At 36.6% G+C, this 26,118-nt stretch overlaps 1 protein-coding gene across 1 annotated transcript; it reads right to left on the minus strand.

Moving 5' to 3' along the window:
- Positions 1–157: 157 nt before the first annotated feature.
- Positions 158–25,922, minus strand: Myo81F (Myosin 81F). Its single transcript, XM_066286483.1, has 34 exons — positions 25,733–25,922; positions 21,851–21,957; positions 16,015–16,077; positions 13,305–13,578; positions 12,378–12,568; positions 12,103–12,322; positions 11,891–12,048; positions 11,597–11,839; positions 11,351–11,543; positions 10,454–10,718; positions 10,069–10,275; positions 9,815–10,018; positions 9,605–9,759; positions 9,309–9,549; positions 8,833–9,068; positions 8,544–8,702; positions 8,258–8,421; positions 7,862–8,135; positions 6,695–6,849; positions 6,512–6,640; positions 6,223–6,453; positions 5,934–6,163; positions 5,696–5,882; positions 5,402–5,566; positions 5,181–5,346; positions 4,855–5,124; positions 4,277–4,450; positions 4,061–4,219; positions 3,749–3,992; positions 3,232–3,494; positions 2,834–3,129; positions 2,535–2,774; positions 2,029–2,289; positions 158–1,973 (listed from the first exon to the last, which is right to left on the minus strand). Exons 1-34 carry the CDS (start codon positions 25,758–25,760, stop codon positions 1,881–1,883), a joined length of 6,645 nt encoding a protein of 2,214 aa, XP_066142580.1. The 5' UTR covers positions 25,761–25,922; the 3' UTR covers positions 158–1,880.
- Positions 25,923–26,118: the final 196 nt, after the last annotated feature.

Raw genomic sequence — 26,118 nt, forward strand, 5'->3', positions numbered from 1 at the left:
AAGTTTTTTTATGCTCAGAAAAACGTGGGAAAGTTTTTTTATGCTTAGAAAAATATGGAAAGCTTTTTCTTACGGATTAACGAATTAGATTTTTATTCAATTATTTTTTATTAGATTTTTAAAAAATTTTATACGGTGGAAATAAGGGGTGCAAATCTGCAAAATCAACACGAAACTTTTACTTGGTTTATTTTAATAATATCATAAGTATAAATATTTATACAGAAAGCAAATAAAATGTACAAAGGAAGCATTTAAAAATTCAGTTAATATCGTAAATATATCACAAAAAAGAATTGTCTAAAACTCAGATATTATGTCTACCAAAAAAAATAATATACAAGACAAACAATGCGCGCATAACATCTGTACAGTCATAAAATTCTGTATCATACGTAATAATATGTACATTTGACTAGGTTCAATTAACGATCTTTATATCTAAGATTCCTTAATACGTTCAAGAAGACCTATCATTAAAATGGTAATTGTGTGCCACCAGTGGTACACCACTTCCGTTTCATTCCATGTCCAGTTTATGACCACACTAAAAATTTCATTATTATGTCTAATGATCAAACAATATTCATATTACTATACTATTACAGGCCGTAGAGTAATGTGATTTTGTGTGAAGACTCCATGTTTTAAAATAAACGTTTAGAACCATCCAACAAAGTGGTAAATGTTCTACAAGTTCTCGATTCAATTTATGATAAATCAGGCATAACAAATGTAACCAAAGAAATTCTTATAAACAATAGTAAAATATCTTTGTTTCGCGTCATCCTGTTTTGGCTATTCAGTCTTTTTTTTACAAGTTATTACGCTAGTCCAACATCTTAAACATGAATTGAGACATAGTGAGTATTTAATATTAACTGCTCTATTTCTATTTGCTAACAATATATAACGGCAAAACGTCCATTTGGACACCAGACAACGAAGCACAATTATTCTGGGTTTTCTGAATTTTTAAATAATTGGTTGCCCAATGGGCAGAAATACCAATAGCTTGGTAGTTTTTCTCTGTGAGTCTTGGATAAGTTGATTCGTTAAAATAAAGATTATTACTACTACAATTACTGGTTGCCCAATTTTCATAAAAGTTATTATTAAATTTTTAGCAGGCAAAATGATCAGAGATTGAATGCTTCATTGCCATGACTTACAATAATAAGCATAAGATGAATTATTTCAATAAAAAAGTAAAAATTGTTATATAACTCAGCAGTAAAAAAAGAGATCTGTATATTCCATATAAAAATTGTGCTTATACCACTTAGAGTCAAAATTATGAAAGTATTGTAAATTATGATACTTTAATAACTTGACCCCTAAAACCGTTTTTTAGACGAATTGCCGCTGTAAATAGATATCAAATAATAACACTGATGATGCTAATTTTATCATGCAATTCTTTAGTTATTAACGCGGCAATTGAATGCAATGGCGAAATTAAAACGGTTAAAATTTTGCTTTTCGCAGAAAACTACAAACCATGCTTGGTAACCACAATATTAGTGTGGGTATTTTAATGAGTATTTTTTTGTTGTTTTTCTTGACCAATTGTTTCATATAAGAAAGCATCGAAAATCAGAAGTAGTAACCCGAATAAAATATTGACAGTGTTTTTGTAAATGGTGGCAGTAAATTGTTGATGTGTGTATTATTGGCAGTGCTGCGTTATACAAAATGGCAGTTAAATATGTTCTCTTTCGATATTGACCGTTAAACTGTGAAACAAAAATGAAGGAGGAATTTTATTAATATAACTTATTAGAATATGAGCGGTGTTACCAAGCAAGGTTTGCCCCTAGACCGCTAGCAGTTTAACCGCAGTTGGGCCTAGCGACGTCGTCTGCGAACGTGACCCTCTTCTAGCTGGGTTGTGGAGGTACTAAAGGAGCGTGCGGATGTAAAGCTGCGCTGACCGGTCGGCTTCTGGTTTGCTCTACTTTCCTCATTTCCACCTAAAAATAGAAAAAGGGATTATATGTAACACACAATATATTAAATCAAACTTACCATATTTTCATGTAGAACTTCCATATACTCCCTAATTAACGTAGCGATCTGGAAGGCTTGGGCGGTAGTCAAAATCACTTTGCTCTGTTTGTGATTAATTCCTGTGATGATCATGAGACACTGCAACGCAGGCGAATAGGACATGATGCTATTATAATCGTATGTGCATAAAGTGTTCCTCGATCGATGTTCCAATAAGTGAAGTCCTTTTTGATCCACTGCCAACCACAACACTCGAGGCCAATTCGAGGTAAATGATTGCTTATTTCAGGAAAAAACGAAATTATATTAAAACATAACATGATAGGGCCATTTTTGAGGCCATGCTTAAGGCCTTAAAAAAAATATAGAAATGGAATAGCATCAAATAAGGGATGAAAATGTCGTTTAGTTACGCGGTAGTTGACATATGATAATGTAAGGAATGCGTTGGCCTTTGATATAATCACACTAAGATTGGCATATTTGACATGAGAAATATGGTAATTACCAGTGTAAATTCTTACCATAACATCAAATATGGTGGCCTTATGCAATGGCCAGCTTTGAATCAAATTCAAAAACGCCTGTTTAGCTTCCGAAGCAGTCATCCCTCTTAAACTCTGATGATGCATTTGCACCCCGTCTTGCGGCACAGTGGGAACTATTCGAGCAGGAAGGCAGTGACACGCAATTGGACGATAATCGTGGATTGTTTCATCAAAGTCTCCTAGTTCTAATTGTGCTTGAAGCGCTGTTAACATCATCTAAAAAAATGTATAATATGTAAAAACCCTATTCACGCAAGGCGTCAAAGATTACTTACCGCTTCCTTATCAGTAATCGGAAACCGATCGGTGCGTAAATCGTGTAGCACTTGGTGATACAATAGCTCCTTCTCCACTGGATCGTTTAGAATAATGTAGTTGTCCATAAACAGGTGCTTCTTGAAGAGAAAGAAATGGTGTTGGGGTCGCACTTTCTTTGCTGTCCCAGTATTATTGGTCTGTGTAGCCGTCGAAGCTGCCCTATATCGTTCCCATTTGGCCATAACGTCGGCTATTTTTTCCTCGGAGGATAAACTGCGTTCTGAGTTGCCTAGCACCTCATAGATCGCATAACCTGAAATGGACAAAAAAAGAATTTATTAAGGGAAAAATTACCATGTGTTTGTAGGTACAGCGAACATGAATGTCGATAAAAAAAACCACTATTCCAACACACCTTTTGCCTCCGGGGATAATCCAATTTTGTCTCGAACCACCTCCAAAACTTCTTTTGCAGTTGCCGAAGGATTAAATTCTACACTGTGGTATTGGCCGTCCATGAAGTGAAACCTCGCATAAACAGGCCTTCTATTGATGGTACAAAGAATTTCTTCGCGGGACGGAGGCCATTGACGACGGCGGGTGCTTTGAGTCTTAAGAAGACACTTTTCGGCAAATCTGGCATATTTACCTTCTTCTGTAACGTAGTCTGAGCCACATCTAAAACAAGAAATGTTGGTAGAAGAGAAAAATATAAAAGATGTTTGTTTCACACAGGTCACCTTCAAATTGAATTTATTGATAAGATTTGTCATATAATTTTTAGAGATTTAAAGACATTTCTATGGTCATGTTCTTGTTCAGTGTCAAAGCCACATTACATTTTTATTACAAAAACCATTTAAAATTAAAAGAAATATCGCTTTAATAGTGAACATAATATCTCGAAGAGTTTTAGCTAATTATTTTCATACCTTTTTAAATGTGAAATCAGGTATCTTCTGATCACCTTATTCGGAGGTAATACAACGGAACAGGACAAAGATAACAGCGCCCAGTGCCTCAAATTAACTCGGGAATTAGGATCTGGATGGTCTGTAGTCTGCTTGATCAGCTGTAAGTACAATTCGCACAACAAAACATCTTTCTTCATGCATCTTTCTAGGATCGTTTGCAATAGAGATACATGTTCGTCTTCGACTCTTCGAATTATTTCACCTGCAGAGAAATGTTTCAGTTTGGAAAAAGTATCTCCCGTTTTTAATATTTTATTATTACGAACTTACCGTTTTGCCCTAAACCGGCGTACGTTAAAATTATTTGAAAGACTTGCAACATTATCTGTTCACTAGGCTCGGGGATGTTGCTGATGCTTTGCAGTAAGGGCTGCTTACTAAACGCCCAAAAGGCGTGATGGAAACCTTTGTAAGTCTCTGATGTATCCCCTGATTATAAATAAACTCTTTGAATCATTAAAAAGAGAAAAAGTTGCAGTTCCGTACCTCCGTGTTCTTGCCTCAGTTTATCTAATTTATGCTTGCTCAGTCTCCTTAAAGTATTCCTTAAGAAGCTGCCAGAAGAGTCGGTGGGTTTGCGTAAAATCTCATGGTCGACTAGGGCTCTTCTACAGTTCACTAGATTGTGATAAAGGCGGACCCTGTCTTCGTTGGTGATACCTATTAACATCGGAAGTCAGATTAAAAAAATACTGTACATGTCCAAGTAATAATATAGGAAGGCCTTTATGCTAATGAAAGAAGTAGTATGAATTTGATATAGTGTTGATATCGCTTCCCTAATGGCCATACTTGCACCAAAAAGACCACTTTAGGCATGCTGCAGCGTATGCAAAAAGTCGATTATGATGCATAAGAAATAAAAAATATATTACGTGGTGAATTCCTTGTTTTTATGAATACGTAAAAGCCAAAACCTTTTCTAATTTTCAAAGCTCTGTGTAAGCTATAACTGAATATTAGTTATGATTTAAGTTATGTTTTTGCCGATATGCAAATTTCTCGCATATTCTTCCACCTGTGGACTTAGTTATTTCTTTCAGCACAATTTTCTGTTTACTTACTTTTTATCCGTTTTTGCGGCGCCTCACTCTCAGTCATCCACCCAGCCAATGCCGGATAATAACTAGCAATCAAAGACCCAATTTCATTCTTCTGTTTAGTCTCGAACACGTAACACTTGTGATTACTCTCTCCCACTGTTCTTTGAAGGGTTATAGTTATGAAACTGTCACTAGGGTCTAATAAAATACTCTCTATGTCTTGGTATCTAAACTCATTTAAGACGAACTTGTCGTCGTTTTTGATTAACATTACTCCATCACAATTGACACCTAAAGAGGGATATATTTTTAACGAAATTGAAGCGTTATTATTGTATTGCATCTACCTAATATTAAAGCGTTGCCATATGACCAGTATCCTCGATACGTAACTGGAAACATTGTCGTGCCGTATAAAGGATACTGCATTACGCAAGTGAGGTAAAGAGCTTTGGCAGTTAATTCCAAGCGATTAGCTCCGTATTGACGATGGGCTTGAGCAATAATGGGGACCTGTAAGTTTTTCAGTAATGAGGCATTTTTTTAATGCCGTGTAGATTTAACTCACCCATACGTCGTCGCCCCTGGTTTTTGATATGCGATAAGGCAAATACGTATCAATATCTGTATAATATTCCAATTTATTATTATCCTTAGGATTGCCTAATGCTACCTGCGCTTGCAAGCCTGCCAATTGCAAAGCTACTTTTTCGGTCACAGGGAAATCGTCCCTCTGTAGAAAAAAAATACGTAACCATTATTTGAAATGGCATACCCAAATATTGTGCTGTAGATTTTACCACTTATGATCCCAAGCTAGTCTTGTAAATGGTGAATATAAATAAATGTACACAAACCTTACCTTAACAACACTATGAACAGCTTGAGCATATAACAAATTCACTTCGACGGGATCTTGGCTAAGCACCCGCGAGGCTTTAAAAAGCCTTCTTTTAAAGATAAATCGGTTTTCGCCACCACTAAGGCCCTGTGTGCTGCGTCTTCCCAAAGTAGCCAAGCCACTAGGAGGAGTTAGTTTGTTCTGATTTCTACAATAACTTATTGTAAGAAATATCCACAATCATTTTAATAATGCTTACTGTTCCCACTGTGCAATAATGTCGTACAAATAATGATGTGCGCGCACGTGTTCTTCCCCATCGGGCCTGCTCTGATATATGGCCCATCCCTCCAAATTGCGAAGCCCTAATCTTTCTGCTAGTTTCTTTGCAGCGTCTTGAGCTGTATCAGTCGGATGGACGTCTATTGCTTTAGTTCGTCCGTCCAAGAAGAAAAAGCGGCAGACGATTGTGCCTAATCTTTTCATTGCCTTTAAAAACAAGAATGTTTCCTGCTTTTGCTGCTACACGCAAAAATTTTGGCACTTACGGCAACTTCCACTGAAGAGGGCGGGTGTTCTCTGACAGTAACTTTATTGTTGTTGCAATTGTCTAAGCACCATTGAACGTATTGAGCAATTTTGCCGTCCTGAGAAATGTTTTTCTTCAAAAACGAAATAAAATATCTATACAGCAATTTTGAGGGTTGAAAGGATACTACGCAGAGGCATAGCAATAGCCAAACTCTCTCAGTTGCGTCTGGACTTGGGTTATTTGTAGCCTATCAAAAAGAACATACCACTAGGACTTAATAAAACGTTGTGGTTCATTGAAAATACCTGTCTAATACACTGTACAAATACTTCATCCCTAAGCTCCTCTCGCTCTAGGGCAAAACCAATAATGGATTGAATAATAAACAGTTCCCTATCAGCGTTTAGTTCGCCTCGTAAATATTTGCATAGATCCTAAAATTTTGAATAACATAACCCATCTGGAAAGAGAAAAAGTGGGGTACTTACTCGAAAAATGGTACAGGCAACATTGACATTATCTGGGTCATATAAATGCATATGGGAATTGGGGATGGTGTTGCCCTTATAATAAGTTACCATCTCGTACTTCGGTATCATTTCAGAACTTTGCCGTTTCCGAGTTAAAGTTGCCATTATCGTGCCTATAAGAAAGAAGAATTACGTTAACAAGGTTGCTGTTTTTGAGACATATTTTATTCATTGGCTGTTGTCAATATATCGTTTAATTTTGACAAAGTTTTATAAAATGTCTCACATTTCCTCGACGTTTCAGAAAGACGTAAGACTCCAATTGGGAATAATACTTTGATGAAAAGAAGAGATCAACTTATTGCAGTTTGCATATTCTTGAGGGTGTAACTATAAATTATATTATACAGACTTCGTGAATAGTTTTATTAGATCCCTTATTAATATAAATTTAACTCACAATAATGCTTTCGGTATGTTAAATTTTTAAAATCGTGTGAAGTAAAGTGGTCTTACGGCACGTTAGGAAAAGCAAATGAACGATTGTCACAGTGCAATAAAATACTCTCGGCCAAAGAATTATTAGTGTTATATAGTAATATATGATATTGTATTAATGAAATAGAAAAATTATGTCCCTACCAGTACCTTAGTATTGCCTACCAGATTTCTGATCGCAATTTTACGTAAATAATCAAATGTAGACGTTTTAAAAGATGAAGAGATCGGACCATTATTCACGGTTTTTTTGCATTTATGTATTGACAATATCTGAAATTCTACGACACTGTTTTTTTTTTCTAATTAATTTCCTAGCCATACCTTTTACCAACTCTACAGCAGGAAAACAACCAACAACAGCCTACGGGCTGACCGTACCCTGCAATTTAGAAAACAAAATTCTTAATCGTCAGTAGTTTCTCTGTAAAAATTGTACATCTCGGGGTCTAAGAGTGCAACTACCATACTGAAAGCATTGTTGGAGAGGAATTCTATTAATTCCCTAAGCCATGATGTCTGGAACATGACCATTCGCATCAGGGATTATGAAAATTGGTTTAACTTGAATGAATTATTTACAGTGTTTTACAGCACTGACATTAATAACAATGATCAAAAAATACATATTTACAATATGTTTTTAGATTTATCACAAAATACATATTGACAAACAAAAAAACTCACCTTCTGGACTGCGTTCGTGCGCATTAAAGTGTTGATTAGCAAATTCGACCATGTCGAAGTGTAGCTCTTCCGTATTACTTTCTCTCTCCTTATTCTCGTTCAGCTCCTGCAATTTCTTCTCCACCCTAAACTTGCGACGTTGCTCACGTTCAGTATTGACTACCTGCGGCAATTTATCTAATTGCTGTTGATGGTACTGTTGATTGCTGAGATGATTATTTTGGAATGGCTGTTGAATGGGCACTTCGTGGTTGTTTTGTTTCCAATGTTGCGACTGAAACGTTGCAGAAAGTGTGTTGCAATTGACCTTTCTTTACTACTTAACGTTTGAGTATATATAGCGAAATATTTTGTAGGATTAGAAATTTATCTGTTGTTGAAGCTAAGGACACTCACCAGCGAACTACTGGATCTTGAGACTGCAGGAGTAGGTCGAGGGCTTTCCGAAGGTAATTTAGGAGGAGCCGGAAGAGGGGGTGGTGACACACAAACTGGCATTATTGGCTCTTCTCTTGGTAATACCGATTCGTAGATCGGCTCCTTCTTTCGTGTCTTTCCTCCTGAATAGTTACAATTTAACATTAAAGTCGCAAAATGCAACAAATGAATACTCGTTACTAAAAGTTGACATAATGTACCTCATGAAAATATATAGTAGTAGTATAAAAGAATTTTAACTTACTATCATTTGGAATGTGTTCCACAGGAGGTGGAGGGGGAACTGGAGTTTCGGGTGATGACTGGAATGCCGGTGGTGGTGGTGGAGGGGGACCAGTAGGTTCTGGAAGGCTCGGCAAACCCATTTTTGGAAGAACTGGAGTTTGTTGTTCCTTGGCTAATCCTAGAAAATTATTTTTTGAAAATTTAAAAGAAGCTTTAAAAATACGAAAAGTATAGTTTCCTAGATAAATCTATAATTACTCTTGGAGCACTTTAGCTTTAACCATTTAACCTTAAAATCAAAAACTTACCTTCTAATTCTTGTTGTATCACTGTTTCAAGCTCCACGTCCAAGTCCTCTACTAGCTCGTTCATTTTTTCCCCAATTTCGTCTATAATGTTAATCCGACCATTGGTCTGTGGACCCACGTCAGACAAAAAGGCAAAGAGATTGTCTAAATCCACGGATTCGATGGTAGTTTCGTTGAGGTGTGGTTTGAGCTGTTGAGCCATCTGTGATAAAGCTGCAATTTCTTGCTCTGCCGCTCTGGAATAGATACAATATTGCACTGGATCAAAAGATATAGATTAATTTATAAGCAATTTGTTGATAATAAAGGGTTGGCGCTTGAATGAATGGCTTACGATATTAGATTGCAGATTTAGCCACAAAATTTAGTTCGTTCAAGCGGTTAAATTTAATATGTGGTCCAACAGAACCAATAAAAAAAATCCAGTGTTCTTATTAAAAAGTTTGTCCCATTATTCGTAATTACTGTCTGTTTACCTTTCGCTTTGCTCTAAATCTCCATTTTGCAAATCAGTTGGAATCGGTGGAGGTGGCAATGCTTCCATTTCCATGGACTCCTTTTCTTTTTCTTCCGCCAACCTAGCTACTTCCGCTTCTTTGGCTTGTCGCTCCCTTTCCAATCTCTCCACCTCTCTCTGTTTCCGTTCCTCTTCCAAACGTTCTCTCTTACGCATTTCCTCTTCTACTCTTCGCATTTCTCGAAGAGCGGCTGCAACTTCTACGAACCCAAGATTAAGATAAAATTAAGAAAAATGTAATCAATGATTTGTTACCTCGTGCAAAAACACCTCTCAAATGGCTTTGTATAACAACAGCGGCTCGCCTTTTCTTCAAAAATTCTATTCTCAATTTCCATCCTTTGTAAGCGTGCTGAATTCGCAGTACAGCACTCCTAATTCTAACATATTCTTTTCTAGCTTTGTACCTCCTAAAAACCGTTCTTAATAAATGACAACTATCTCTTTAATCCAAATAAAGTGTACCTCCACGTCTTTTGTATTAATACAGTCTTATCCTTAATCATTTTGTTCCTTCTATCCTCTAAAGGCTCATGTACGTGCGATCTCATAAACACTTTAGTTTTCCCTAACTGCCACTCCGTTTTCGGTAACTGATAGCTCTCTATCAAATACAAGGAGGCTTTATGAACGTCAGGCGGCAGCCGGTTTTTAGAAAGACAGTGATATCTACAATTATCATTATCAACTCTTAACTTCTTTGAAAAATAATTTTTTACCGTATAACAAAATCCTCATAAGACATGTGTATGGGAAAACCTTCTTTCCTTATCCTAATAATGTCTAGCATTCCTAAGTATTTTAATTGGTCCAAAACTAAAGCGTCATCGTAGTCGTTCGGCAGCTTGTCTTTGTTTGGCTTGATGCATCGCACGTACCAAGGAGTAGTTGATTGCAGGACGTCTACTAATGCTTGGAGTTGGTACCTAATCAAACAAATTTGAAACATTTTAATAAATTTTGAATGTAGCGCTATGGTTGTGAAAATAGCGAAATGCACGTGTTCCCGCGAAATTGAACATTTCGTCTCACAATCGGTTTGTAACTGACAGCTGTCGTCCCGTAGCTGGACATGGAAAAATTTGTCTTCAGTTCTTAACTTACCTAAATGTGTCTGAAACTGTAGGTTTTCCTTTGCTAGTTCCCCTAGAAACAGTTCCCACTCCGTTAGTAGTTTGGGTCTTCTGGGCCAAATCTTGAAACGTGGATAATTCCTGCACAAACTCGTTGGTACTCCGGGATATAATGTCGAAAAATACGTCTTGTTGTACGTCCCGGTTTTTGTCTACGAACCCTTTAACGTTATACGTAACACAGCCTGCATAATGTTTCACGCCGAATTCAGTCTCCCATCTCCTTCGATCATCACCTGTAATAGAGTAAAAAAACATACATATAATAATTATTTTTTGCATATCTCATGTAGCAAACTTTTCAGTTCACCCTAAACACAAGCAATGTATTATTTTCGTGCCGCAAAGTGCGCTGTTGCCCCACAAATTAAAAATAAACACCCCATTATAATGACCTTCAACGCTTTATGCTTCGGTCTTCGATAAAAATTTCGTGTAGCTTGAAACGTTTGTTAATTATGTAGATGTTTCATTAACCACTTCTCGCGTATTAACGGTGAAAATGTTAGCCATATGAGAACTTTAATCCTCCTCTTTAAAGTTTAAAATATCCTTCGAGTTTAGAAACAAAGCAATGGTTGATGATAGTTTAGCATTTTAGCACTTTTAAACACCTATCCATAAACACGGACTGAATTCGTATGAATAATTAAAGATTTCTTTCTGATTGGGTTTTACTTTCAAGAATAATTCATGAGAATGTCACACTTTGCTATTACAAACAATTGTAAGGTATTTGTAGTCGTTCATGAATGAGAAGAAACGTTGCAACGTTTGGTATTTTTCACCAATAAAATTGAAATGAAGACACTTTTTTTCTACAAAATGTTACTAAATTTGTTTAAGCGAAAAAAAATTAGACCCTTACCTTTCACATATCTCTCATGACTCTCGAACTCTGAATGCAGGTTCGAAATGTACGAAGCATCACAACCCCTAGGTAAATGACACTGTTCACTTAGCAGTCTCAAAATACATCTTGGCGGCTTTTCTAATAACTCCAAACATAGCGTATTATCCGTAAATGCTATGTGATTGAAAGTGATTTCTTCTTGCTCATACTAAAACAATTTAAAAAATTGCAGATTCTCCAAAAAAAAAAGGAAAAACTTACAATTTCTTGTTCCAAGGCAAAAACGTAGTGATTAAAAAATTTGTGCAGTTTCTCGTTGGTGTAGTTAATGCAGAGCTGCTCAAAGGAGTTGATCGAAAAATTCTCGAAGCCGAAAATATCCAAAACACCCAGGAATCTGGAAGAATCCTGGCCAGGGTTTATGCAGTTGTTAATGTGGTTTATTAGCCAGGCAAACGTCCTCGAATATAAGGCTTTTGCCATCGCATTTCGGTTTTCTCCAGCCTAAATTGATTGTTTCATACATTGTGCAAACAGGTGCAAGACTTTGCCTACCTGCTGCTTTGTAAGCGGAATCTCCGTAATATTTCCCCTGACATTAATCTGTCGCAACAAGACCACCTGCCTCAAATTTTCAATTTCCAAGCCGAGCAACTTGGACAAAATCTCCAGAATCCCCTCATCGTCTTTGGTTAACTGACACTTCTCTCCATCTAAATTTAAATAGATTACACCAACCATATCGAATTAAATTTCGTTCTACTAACCCACATCCTCAAACGATAAATTGCCTAACCACAAGATGGCAGAGAGGGTTTGAAAAATTCCACTGCACATATTCGCAGGCACCTGAAGGACCTGGAATGCCAGCCTTAAGCTATCCAGACCTCTGGCTTCTGAATCGACCTTAATGCTATGGGATTGGTTCAAGTAGTTGTAAAATTTGGCATCCCTAAGTTGCAGTTGGGACGCTAATTCATTGTTATGCTAAAAACGCATCTTATGCTTGGACACAATAATAAGGAATTATAACATTACTGACCTTCGCTTCTTCGACTAACTGATAAAACACGTGATAATTTCGTTCTCCCGCGCCTTGGAAAGTGATTCGAGATTGTTCCAAGAGATAGTCCTGGACAATGCACCCCGCTATCATCCATCTTGAATCGAAGCAGACTTGCATGAATTTGCCGAATCTGCTGGAGTTGTCGTTTCGGATTGTTTTTGCATTTCCTTTAAGGAGAAAATGTAAAATTTTAATTCACAGAAAATGTTCAATGACTGAAGTTTTTCACAATCGTCAGTTATTTCTTTCCAGGCCAATTTAATTTAATTAAAGAGGCTGAAATTGGGAACTACGGTGTGTTCCAGAGTGCCCGCTTCAACAATGCTAATTTACTTGATTAACAAGGATTATGGTAGTTTAACCTTATCATGTTTTGGTTCTTCCTCGGTGCTGCAGGCGGATCCTGCAGTTTTCACATTTAATTTAAGGTGTTGAGAAAGAGGGCGCAAAACCCAAACCGACTTTAAGATATAACAAAGGAGCTGAGCGGACAAATACTATTATATTAAATATTTACCGCAATAATTAGGAGGTTCATGACAATACAATTAATGGTAATATGGTGCAATGAAGACTAAACATTAGCTATGGATGGATTAACAAGATAAACGTGCATAAACTAGTTTTCCGAGTAATTTCCCGGCAACCCTCATTTGCAATATGTAAAATGGCGGCAATTATTTCTACATTACGATTACGACTTAATGAGATTTGATTTGATTCCTTAATTGGAACGAATTCCAGGATAGCATAACGAATTTAAAAACTGGTCAATCAATTGTGATAAATACTGCTACGAATTCCCTTAAATTACCAGAAATTGTGTTGTAAAAATAGACTGTTTTTAAAATTTTGTATTAATAGTTTTTCTCAAAAATTGAGAGAAACTCGAAGGATATTTACCAAAAGCCTCCAAAATGGTGTTGGCTTCCAGAATCTGCTGCTCCACCCACGCAGACACCCCCGAAGTTACCGAGCAGAGGTATTGCAAGATGAACCTAGTGCTCTCGGTCTTTCCAGCACCACTCTCGCCACTTATAACTAAACTTTGGTTTTTGTGAGATCTATCCACCACGGGAAGACATGTCTGAATTGACGCGTAAGCAGCCTCTGCGATTGCGAAAACGTGGGGCTCGAGCTCGCTGAGTTTGCGATCGTGGTATTGGTTTACGTACTCCTGCAAATAAAGAAAAGATGAACCGAAAATGTGAGTTGTAACCCCAAGAGTGTGCATGTGGAATTTCACTAAATTATCCGAGAGTCAATCAAATGGCAGCAGCTCCTCGAGGGGTAAAGCGCTAAGTGGTCCAAATTTTGTATACCACATGGCAATTTTACAAAATACTTCTGAATTATTGACATTTTGCTGCACTTTTTACTCATTTTCTCCGTTATTTTACAATGATTTCCGGCATTTTCGCAATTTCTGCATCTTTGCCATACTCCTTAATTTGTTTCGAGCTTTTCTTCTGTGTTTTTTCTTTACAAGTTCTTACGTCCCCTGCGATTTTAACGATTTTGCTTATGTTTCGTTTCAGAAGCTATTGAAGCATTTCTTATTATTTTTTGAAGGATTATTGGCTAGCTTCGGCGAACTCCCAATTTTACCCAGCGCAACTTAATATCTTAAGGGCAACTTTAATAATGGAAGGTGAAAGAGATTTTCATATCAAAGTCATAAATAACAAGTAGCAGTTTGCCCAAAAGGGTTATAAAAACGCAATTATAACCACTTTTCTTGCCCAGATGGCGTAACGACCGAATGCAATAATTTTTCTTTTTGACGGTAAAATAAAAGCCTTCCCACGACCCTTCGAGGCTCAATTATAAAATCTACTATTTTCTCAGACAGAACAATAACACTGATTTGAGTCCGGCGATCTTATGGTGTAACGAAAATATCTAACGTAAAATTATGTTAGTGGCCTTTCCTGGAAATTAATTTGCTTTATAGTTTCTCCATATGCGGATACCTATGAAGATCAGGTAATAAGAACGGGACAGGAGTTCTAGAATGTCCGTCGAATTCGCTTGAAGGTATTTATAATGCCACCCATGTGTGACACGATCAATACACAAACAAACTCAACCCAAAAAAATTAATTAAAAACTCGAATCAGAATATAAACAAAAGCAACAAAACTTGCCTACCTATATGAAATAAGTAGGTAATAAGTTATTCTTTACCTGTGCCACTTATTTACATAACAATGCAAGCGGTATAGACGCAAATACATGGTGCACCAGTAGGCAGTACATCCTTTATACTTTTCACAGCTTAATTATTTACCACCCAAGAGAATACGTAGAGCGGCAACGTATCCTTCATAAAGTTCTCTTTTTGTATTGAAAATAGACGAATCTGCTGCAGACCTGGAAAAGGAAGGTAGGCACGAAGGCAGGATGTTCTAAATTAAAAGTATAAGAGTAAAGACCCTACTCAGATGCCACCTCCTGAACAATACGTAGACTTTATAAAATTCCGCTGACCAATCGCTATTCCCCGGCTAGGCGTTTATATTAAAAAAAACTGACCTTTAGGACCGGAAGTGCCGCTGCTTTCTGAGCACCATACTAATTGTCGCATTACGCACTTCGTGTTATTTAAATTAATAACATGGCACACGAATCATTTGCGCTTCCGATTGACCATGGGAACTGCAGAGATGGAACTAAATGTAAATGGGTAAGTTCCATCACTTAAGCAAGGAATGGCCGAGCAACTACATTACACGTAGAGCTCAACGTTAAGGAAAAATTTTGTAAAAAAAAAAAGATACTTATCTCCCGCCAAATTAAACCTATTTAAGACTTTTAATTTTCATGTTGCTCATTTCTTAGACATCAAAAAGGAAATTTTCCCAATTTAAACGATCTTGCATATCAAACAGGCTTTATAGAGCATAAGTGAACATTCTCAACAGATTGTACATGAGAGAATTTGTTCTAACCGAAAGATTTTTATCCTTCGATTAATAAAGGAGGTCTTAAATATCATAAACTGCGAAAAAGCAATGAAAACGTACTTTATGGCCGATTTTCAGGCAATAAGTCCCGCAAATCTAGAACATTCGGGTGTAATATCCAACACCCGGGGGTTGCTTTATCGATCGCCCCACTACCTGATATTAAGTTGGTACGAAACCCACGTACTTTCGCAGTTTTCCCGAATTAATCCAGGTTTGTTTTTTTACACAGTATAGATTTTTTATTTCAGGGGTCACCTGCTTTCAGATCCTTTAGAGATAACACCGGGACTTCATGCGAAGCATGTAGGGGTGTGCCTACATTCGTTCAGTTCAATGAGAGTTGGCAACTATTTGTGAGTAAAAGGCGAGACCGTAACTCAATTTTGAGTTATGAACAGCCGAAGCTTTTCTATGAACATTAGGTGGAACTAATTTGGCTCTAAAACTTGTGAGAGCAGGGAAAATATCTTAAAGACGTACGTTTGGATTCTCATACCGATTTACCTTAAATTTAAAACGTTTTACCAAAATAAACTAATAAATTGTCTATTTAGTTTGCGAACTTGAGGTGCTGAAAAACTGTCCTTATGCCAAATTACGTGTTACCTATCATGCTGTCTTTGAAGCAATAATAACGCACTTACCTGGGAGTAGATGTCCAAGTCCTTGTAAGGATTGACTGCTACCAGAATTGAGCCTGTGTATGTCTAAAAATATTAATTAAGGAATGCCTTCACTATAATTAGAAAAAAAAACAACTTCAACTTATTTTTGGAATTTACTGTTGATGAAAAACACTTTAAATCCCTAGTTTCCGCATTCTGCGGCCATCAAAAACAATGGTTTTTCCTCGCAATGCCATTTTAAATTCAAAAGTGACAAAGTATATGTAAAACACAAACCAAAACTAAGGAATTGTTGGGGCTGGGTTGGAACTGTTCCGTGAAAAGGAAACACCGTTGAATAAACAATAGGGAGTTCGAGAACCTGCGGAAGACCGCGAAAAGAGGAAATAAGGCAAAGTTGATAAATGGTTTTATCCCAGCTCCATCTGGACTTGTGTGACATAGGTATATGAAGATATTGGGCATTTCTGTGTTTTGGGGGAGATAAATCGTACACTGGAACTCCTGTCAGATTTTCTGGGTCCAGAAAAATAAGAGAAAATGTCCAATGATTCACATGTGTACGTATTTATTTGGTCAATATTTAATTTCGTTGGTAACCAAGAAAAATGCTACTCAATTAAATAACGAGTCCGAAATTATATCATTTCATTCATTTTTCTACTCGCGTGCACGAAAGTTTACTTTCCACACGCACTTGAGCGAAGCGAGTGGAAGTTTTCGGAACTAAAAATTTTTCAGTACGAAAAATACATTTTTTCCGCATTTTTAGACATCAAGGCACAACCTATTAAACCGATATTTTGACCTGAACTAATCGACCGTCTGCAATTCCTTAAATGTAACTCTACAAAGAAATATTGGGCCGCCCACTTCATCAGATAAATAACATTGTTGTGAGCGCCTTTTCTCATATATTTACCATGTGACAGCAATTTGTGAGAAATCGCCTTTCACAACACGACTTAAGGCAAATATGGGGAATATTTAAGCGTTTCCCAACCCGAATATTTCTTTATGAGGTAAACAGTAGAAATTGGTTATCAAACGCACACGCTGACAGGAAGTGTCCCCAAATGATAAATTCATTGTAGCCTCTAAACCCGAACAGCTGTGTCTCCGTACACAATTGTTACACTTAGATACCTTTTACCCTAATTAATTGTAATTTGTTTGGCATTTTAAAAATTAAGGCTAATTTGTTAATTGTAGTTTTAATACATGGGTTAAAATTAAAATGATAGGATGAAAGATTACGTGGGTATGTTGTAGCTTGAAGGAGAATAATGGTTTGACTCATATAATGCTTGTTTGATATTAAAACTAAATTTGTGGGTGATCACAATAGACAACCACTTTCATACTGATTTAGCAAAATCTTATCTATGTTGCATAAAAGCAATTGTTCTTGGAGTGCTTCGAGAGCAACACAGAAGTAGATAATTTCATTGTTTTGCATTTTGCGAACATACCATTAGACAAACGAATAAAACGCGGTTTATTTATTATTCATGTAAGCGTGGGGATTCCTATGATTTACTTTTACATCTGGTCTAATTTTGAAACGTATAAGGCACATTTAGCATCTGTAAAAACAAACATTATGCAAAAGATGAACTGCAATCCCATTTGAATTCGATCAGAGAAACGAATTTAGATCTGGTTTTCAGCAGCACGTTCATTTGCAGTCGTCACTTTTATTCTTTATTTTCAGTACTTAAGACGAATTCTCGTTTTGCTCTTGAAACAAATCCATATGTGAAATAAATTACTTTTTAACTTTTACGTGCGGTACTAACAGATTCGAGCTGTACGAAATTAGATCATCTTGCTATTAGAGACATATGTTATCTTAAGGTTTCATACACAGATTTAAAGAGGTTTTTAACTCGGGAGTAGGGCTTCTAAGATCGCTTTACAAGAGAATTACGCTTTAAGAGCTTTTAAGAAGAAAGACTGACTTATTGCTGGCTTTTAAATGGCATACCAACATTTAAACTTGAGGAATTAGAAGATATGAGTTGTTAGATTGAATAAAAAATAAGGCATTTAATGCAGGAAAGGATTTTAAAAAATAAACGTAAATAGAAGCCGAAACAAAATTAGTTAAGTAAATGATTCCAAAAAATCTGAAGTGATCAATTGGGAAACGATTGAGAGCCACCTCTGAAACTCCCCCAAAAATTCTTAAACTACTTTCTGAGTTATGTCACGCTCCGACTTCGATAATCGCAAATTGGACGCCACTAGGGACCTTAGGTATTATAACTCAATATTTATTTATAAAGGTGTCTTTAATTCCCTAATAATGATCTCATTAAGACCTTTTCGATTCAGTAAAATACATCATGAAAATGTAATTTTTTTAATCTATGCTGTGTTTTTAAGTGGACTTGTTCCTTCACCGTCTAGTATTCTTTAACTTTTTTCCTTTGTGCAATAGGTCTCGCTTTAATTGTCAATGGCCACACAATATTTGAACGGTTTTTTTTTCTGGGATATTTGCTAAAAGGTGGCAAAAACATACTCAATTGTTTCAAATCAATGAGTGTTTCAGAAAGTTGAAGGCAAATTTTACGAGGAAAATAAATAATTACCTAACCATTATACTTACGAGTATTCGGAAAAATCAGATAAAACTACTAGGGAGCATAAGGTGAATATTTGAAGTTACGGCAGCAATGCCTGAAATTTACTAACCTAGCATGTGACGCGATCTAGGCAACACTCGATTCACATTTACCCATCAGATAGGACGCTGTTGCCACACTTACTACTCTAGATTTCTCAAGGTACTGTCATATTTATAGAGCAAAGAAATTCTAAACAATGGAATGTTGGAAATTAGTGTAATTACGTGACATGATGCTTTATCCTTAATTGGAAATACATAATGTTGGTAACTAATGAAGTATTTTCGCCCTTTAAGAGCAGAATAAACTTTAATAATTGGAAAAAGATGGGATAAATTTGCGTTGCAAAACCTTTTAATCGCCACCTCCTAAAATCATGTTTCCTCTTGTTTGAAGGACGCTGCTGTGTCTTAAGGACTGGTTACCAAGCAACCATGAACTAGAAACGAGTTCTGTCTGACATCACGATTTCTCCACGCCCCAAGTTCAGAAATAAAAAAGGAAAACCAATTTTCCACCTATTGCAGTAAATACACCTCAACTGCTAAAGGGACAATGCTTCAGTGCACGGTGTAGGACATGATGAGCATAAGTAAACTGCCGTGAAATTATTGAATGGGCGACGACTACAATAACTTGTATGGATAAAAGAAGGAACCGCGGCATATGTATGTGAAGATATTCAAGTGAATTGATACATAGAAATTGCGTTATACATACTAAATTAAAAAAAAAAAAAAAACTTGGTTGGCCACGATAGGCAAAGATTCAATTAGGCCTGTTTGGAAACAAACTCGATATAGGGCTAACAACGGCAATTAAGTTGAGGCCCCCGTGTTTAGACTCAATAGTCGGACACTGATAAAGCAATTTTGATTAATCTTCTGCTAGTTACATGTCAATTAAGCCAACAAACCTTCATTAATCAATTACTAGTCCAGCCATTTCATTCGGGGAAAAATTTACGTCTTCAAAATTCGACAAAAACGCTAATATTTGCGTATCTTCCTCTCCCTGAGTCAGTCTTAACGATCCAACCGGAGACTTAAATAGAGGCTCTCAAGTAGCAAATTACTCGGGCTTCCCTACATTTCATTAAAATTTAATCGTCATTTGCAAGTGCACACGTAAGCCCCAATGCGCTTCACAGGGTTTGCGAATCACAGAACATTCAGGTCGGGCTTATCGCAGTTCGATCCTTGGGGCTCTTTTCGCCTTTAAAAAATAGAGCAGTGCATGGGCGTCGTCGACACGCCAGTAAATGGGGGCACATTGTATTTTGAACTGGTGTCACTGTGTCGTATATTGTTCTGATCACGAATAGAGCTCTCAAGGGGTTTAATCCAATGTGCTTCTTTGCGTTATGACTCAATGGGGAAAATAGGGGTTAAACGTAGCTTAAAGATGGTTAGTTTTGAGAGGTGAATTTACATCGTGGGTTGGTAGCGGTAAGGCTTTTGTTTTGGGTGTTATTACAAAATAAAAAAAAAAAAAATTATTAGTAAATTTTTTTTTTAAGAAAATGGTTGCACAACGACACTCACGCTCGGTGCAGTTCGAGTAAGGAGATAACTCTATAATGGTAGTTTTGACAGGGATAACTGACTACTTAGAACTCACAATAAATTATTGTTGGCAACATCATTGGGTTGGGATGATCGTAGCATAAGCGACAGTAACGCATTTTTGATTCCAGGTCCGTACTTAAAATTTTCAAATTATAATAGAATGTGGGAAAAAACATTTCAAACTCGTAATAATGTATCCATACAAGGTGTTGCAAAATTTTATTCATAGAATTTTTGAACATATTTCGCGTAAAAAACAATACGAAAAAACTTCATAAGTATCTGTCTGGTCTGCTACTGTTTGTTGCCGTTAAAAAATAATTAAAAAAAAAAAAAAAACAGAAAAAGTAGACCTAAATTATTCCCATAAAACACTAATTAAGATTAATCATAACTAGTTCTTTCGTACTTTTTTTTACGGTAAATCATTAATCAACTGTAATAATAATTCCCAAAACAATCTCGATTATATTGATCGATAAGTGAAGGACGTCGAACCTCAACTCACTTCCTTTTTTAGACATTTAATTTGAATATGACAAAGGCAGAAAAGGAACATTCCTGCACAGAGTGAGTCAGCTCGGCCTCAAGAGTCAAGACAAGAGGTTCCGGTTCTCGATTCGGATGAAATTCGAAGAATTGATTTTAGGAAGTTCCCCAATGTGATGACTAAGCCGGCATTTCTTTACTTTGCAGGACCGGACTAACGTCAACTGCTTTCTATGGTTTGTGTCAAGGTGAGAACGTATACAATGAATTCCACGGAGGAATTTCATTTGAACGAAGCGAAACCCCTACCAATTAACAAAATGCCAAAACATATAACAGTCTAGCGGTAAACTGTTTTAAATTATTATTATGCGTGGCTCCGGCTTCACTGCTTTTGATTGAAATAACGTGAAAGCCGGTTATTGATTTCTTGAAATAGATTTTTTTCCATTAATACTCAATGGGAAAGTTAATGGCTGATAAGCTGAGTGAATGCAGAAAATTGTCGAATTTATCTCGACTGGCTTCATGTTAAAACAGTATAACTTAAAAGCGAAGAAAAATGCACTTTTATGTTTTTCAATTCCTAATACCACGAATACCAATAACGCAATTTCACATACATGAAACGTTGTTCAACTGCATTCTTTGGCTGACTCATCATCACTCACTATCGCTCAACTTTTACATCTAGAATCCACGTTTTAGTTTATTAAATTAACTCCCCAAGTATTTTCTTTGTAACCTGATGACCACAAGGACATCCCTCGAATGTCGCTGACATTTTTACTTGTTTTAGTAATAAAAAAAGTTACGCGATCCATATTGCTTGTTTCAGTATATTAGCAGAGTACACGGAAAGGGCGGGTTGATGTTTTAAGCAGCAAAATGCGTAACCTTTTTCGCCACAACCTTCTAAAATATTCAAGTTTTCCCCACGTGAATAATGGAAGTTTTTCTGTTTAACCAAATGCAAAAATAAAGAGACATATAGGGTCAAATTAAGTTTTTAGCCGTGTTTTACATTTCGTGAAGTTACCCAAATTTATGATCAAAAATATACCATCCCCTCCTATAAATCCCCAGCTACAATGTTTTCCTCACGTACTTACCTAATTCGGAAGAAAAATGTTAATTACTGACAACTAACTAATAAAAGGATACATAGATGTTGTCCCGCTTGTAACGCACTTTCAGGTTCTTGTTAATGATGGCCTCGTCCAGGACAGTGAGGCTGGTCATGTCAGGTACCCCTTCTTCTGGCATTGTACCTGCAAGAGAATGAACAAAAATATGTAAAACCTACACTTATATATTTTTTTTTTGAGCGGTAAAGAGATTTTTTACATTACAAAATAAATTTTCTAATTATTATTATCATTATTTGCCCCAACTTTCGCTCAATTTAATCTGCGCGTATCACGAGACCTTCATGTTGAACATCGAATTTGCGAAACTTTGTACTATACATATCTCTATGTAATGATATCTAAAAACTTCTTTGCACATAAAACAGGGGTAATTTTTTATCTACTGCATACATCCGCCATAATTGTTATGTAATTTAATGATCAGTTACATTGCAATAGTGCAGGTCATCAATAATACACATTTCGCAAACTCAGCTTAACAACGTTTTGAATATTGAGCTAAGAATAGGTCTCCAAACGATAAAATTATCTATTGTAGTTTTGTCTCAAGATGATCTTTGAGTTAATAGGTACATATGCATAGGTAAATGTGAGTCAAATGTTCTCACGTTTTTAACCTTGGATTAGTACTAAGCCGCATTTAGTGCCGTGCCATAAACCCTTGCTCAAGAGAGTAACAAGCTTGATGCAGTGCCGTAACGATAATTGTAGTTGATAAGAGGGAATAAGAAAATTGATAATCGGCGAAGCAAAGTGTGAACGACTGCAACTATTTATTGACCTTGCCATAACGATACGTTTGCTTGTGGGATATTATCAAAAAACAACAAACTGCTACAATAATATTCAAGATTTAATCAAATCACGCATATTGGTCACAACGTTGAGCTGAGTCTATACAAAAGAATACATGTCAACTATCACATGATAAAAAATTTAGGCCGACTAAAGATCTCAGCTACCACCATATACCTATCTAGACTTCTGCGGTACCAGCCCCTGTAATAACAATAATTCTTACGGCAGTAATTGCACTTGGCACGTAGTTGCAAATGCAAAAATCTAAATAATGAGTACTAACAACAAGAAAGCTCAAACATGGCATCGTTAATAAGCAAGCCTAGCGATCGGAGGCGGGCTGGGCTGCTGCCCTAAGGGCCATCACCAATCAATGACTGCCCAAGGATGGAAGGTTAAAGTATCTCTTCAAGGATAAGCAAAAATTTTTCCATAGAATCAGTTATAATTAATATGTATGTGGAAGAGAGGTGGTATTTTACTCGTTCAGAAGAAGCTATATAAATCCGTTTTACTGCAGGGCTGGCTGATATTGGATGGAATACTTATAATCATGTAGGTCGAAATAAGTTTGATTTAATTCTTTCGTACTGAAAAATATTCATTAGTTTTTTTTTGAATAGGGGTTGTGGGTTTTGGTCAGTCAATTTTGAGCATTTACGATCGGTTTTAACCAGTACCGAGGCAACGCAGAAAGTTTTTATATATAAAAACTCAATTTCAAGAGCCGCCAGCCACATGAATCTTATTAGAGATTGCACTGGATTTCGTAATTTCCCTATGTTAAAATGCCATTTCCAAAATGAAATATGACACGAGAGGGCGAGGGAGAAGGTCTGGCTTCAAGCCAATAAGCCGAACTAAAACCGGACTGGTTGTGGTTTCATGGAGTTTAGTAGCACAGCTATTATGTACCTTAAATGAGTTTGTGAAAATGTCCATCAATTTATGTTTTTATCATTGCCTAACCTGATTATGTGTCTACGTTTCAGTGCCAACATTTTCCAGGTATAGTTGTTTATTTTAAGGTTTATTTCGAGAAACAACCACGTAAACAAGACAACAAGTCTGGATAAAAACCAGCATCGACCCGGAAAAACAAGATTCAGAAACTCACACTAATTAAACGACCTCAAGGACAGGAGTACCATGGGAAATACTGAAATTAGATCTGTTCCTTATCACATTTGTCAAGATTCGAAGAGCAAATAATTTAGCGAAGGGTAACACCGAGTCTTTGATGATACATCATTGACGAGCAGCAACATGACAAAATCGTTCCTTGATGGAATTTGTATTTTGGATCATCGCTGTTCAAAGGAACTTTATTTCTAATTCTTGTCAATATTTTACCAATACCTTCTAAAATGGAGCGGTCTCTTGTCTCAAGAGCCGAGGTTGTAACTCCATTTTCAAGAAAAAGGATATCGACGGTGGTACCTGCTTTGCGTCGTGCTCACAACACCTGGCCTGCATGAACTCCGAAATTTAATTTTATCAGTGGTTTTGGGTGTCTGCTTGGCCATGCGGCACGTGCAAGTTTCGTTGGGTGAATATTGTGGTGAACATCTGCCGATCCATCTTCAAGGCTTATTTTTCGGTTCGATTTGGACAATGGCCAAGAGGCTTTTCTTGAGTTTAACCTCGCTGCCCGAGGTTTAGCAGTTTATACGTTTAGCAAATAACGTCAGGTGGCTGGTTGTTATAAGTATATTGATGGTAACTTGACTGTATTGTTATTTAGGTGTTTGCCGCAGAACCAAAACTTTCCTAAAGAAAGTGTTCCGATAGCAAATTGAGGGGCGATGCTTTGATGAAAATTTTGCATGTCAAAATATTTCGGAAATACTTCCACATACCTGGCGCATGTAAACCTTAGCAATCTACCTCTCGGTTTCCCCATTAAAGTAATGTTTGGAAATCTTATAAGCCAAGTAAAAATTTCTTAATTATACCCATTCATTATTTATTGCAAACTCTTGTTGAAAATGCCGTTCTAAAGTTGCAAAAGCATTCCCGTCTGAAGATGCATATCCATTGTGATTATTTGTAATTTGATTTTTAGCCAAAGCAAGATTCGTTAGGGAACAATAACGTTATATTATTGGCTAGAATTGGTGCCTGAATAAGATACCAAAACTTCAATCTGTTAAGCTTGTCGACAAGTAAAAGCTCTTGAACTCTGAATGTGAAAGTCACGTATCGACTGTTTGCGAATAATCCTGCTCATCAAACTCCTCCAATTTTCAGTCTTTTTAGCAGCTGCCTTTGCGGCATCTTCTTCAACACGATTTAACAATTCCTCTTCTACTTCAATTGTACGAACGTATTTGGCTTCCTGCATCTATTCTTCTCTGTTTGAGACTTCCAGTTCCTCTTTAACGTCTATCGACATTTCGAAAAATTATATGAAATAATAACATATCAGTCTGGTCTTCAAATGTAAAAGCATCGAGTAAAAAGCGTTCCTTTTGTTTGCCAAACTACGTTTCAAAGCAACGAAATGTCCTCAAAGCATTTAATTGAGTTGTATCTAAATAAACATTACGCCTAAGCAACGTCAAACGCAATATGGCAATAGAAGTTTAGAGCATGAGAATTTATTTAGAGCGATAGTTTGAGTATTTCTCTATAAAAGCCTTCTTTGAAAAGTTCTAATGCCTTAAAAGCAAGTATTACCTTCCATTTATTAGTTATTGATTACAGAACTAATTACATTATTAAAAATTCGTTTATAAATGATAAAAAATATCAACAAATTAATAATGCAATAATTATTTCTTACTCATCAAGGACATTAAAATAATCACATAGAAAGGTATCAACTTAGGGGCACCTCCCCTAGTTCGCACAGCTGACCTGTCATCCGGGATTTAAACAAAAATTTATTTGAATAAATTAAATCCCCTAAAGGGGGCAAATCCTACCCCAATGCAACATGATACAGAGCCCCTTTCTTAATTATCAACGCTACAATGATATAAATTCCGGACTCAAAAGGGAAGCTAGAAACAAAACCCGCCCGACTGGCAAAATGTCAATACCGCCCTTGGTATTGAGGGTGGCGATTTCCGCGATATTTCCACAAGTTACTCACCCACTGAACTAAAATCCAGCTGAACCATGACTGTTGGCACTAGAAAGTCACTATTTAGAAGAAGTTTTCATTCATGAAATGGCAAAATTTGCCCAAAAAACATTGCAAAATTCAGTTTACGGTTCCGATAAACGAGGGAATTCCTACATACGCCACACAGAGAAACAAAACACACACGCGGAGTTCAACGAGCAAGTGACGAATCGAGCAAAATTTGTTTGAAGAAAGAGGATAAGCGCGAATTTCGTATCTGCGTCTTTGTTTCACGCAGGAGAAGGAATGGAGAAAATAAATCAATTTTACCATCGGGCATCTGTGGGCAGGAGACTGAAGTTTGCAAAATTGAAAAAAAGAAATAAGGTTTCTCCTCTAAAGTTTTCTACGGA

This window comes from Euwallacea fornicatus, chromosome 10 (assembly GCF_040115645.1).
Source record: "Euwallacea fornicatus isolate EFF26 chromosome 10, ASM4011564v1, whole genome shotgun sequence".
NCBI classification, from domain to species: Eukaryota; Metazoa; Arthropoda; class Insecta; order Coleoptera; family Curculionidae; genus Euwallacea; species Euwallacea fornicatus.

Bases quoted from the DNA above. Each gene is read 5' to 3' on its own strand.
- Myo81F (XM_066286483.1), bottom strand. From the start codon at position 25,760: ATGGTTCAGCTGGATTTTAGTTCAGTGG. The intron at 12,049-12,102 runs GTTAGTAGAACG...ATTTAAATTTAG, and splicing joins TTTATCGTTTGAGGATGTGG to ATGGAGAGAAGTGTCAGTTA. The intron at 5,347-5,401 runs GTGAGTTAAATC...AAAAACTTACAG, and splicing joins CCAGGGGCGACGACGTATGG to GTCCCCATTATTGCTCAAGC.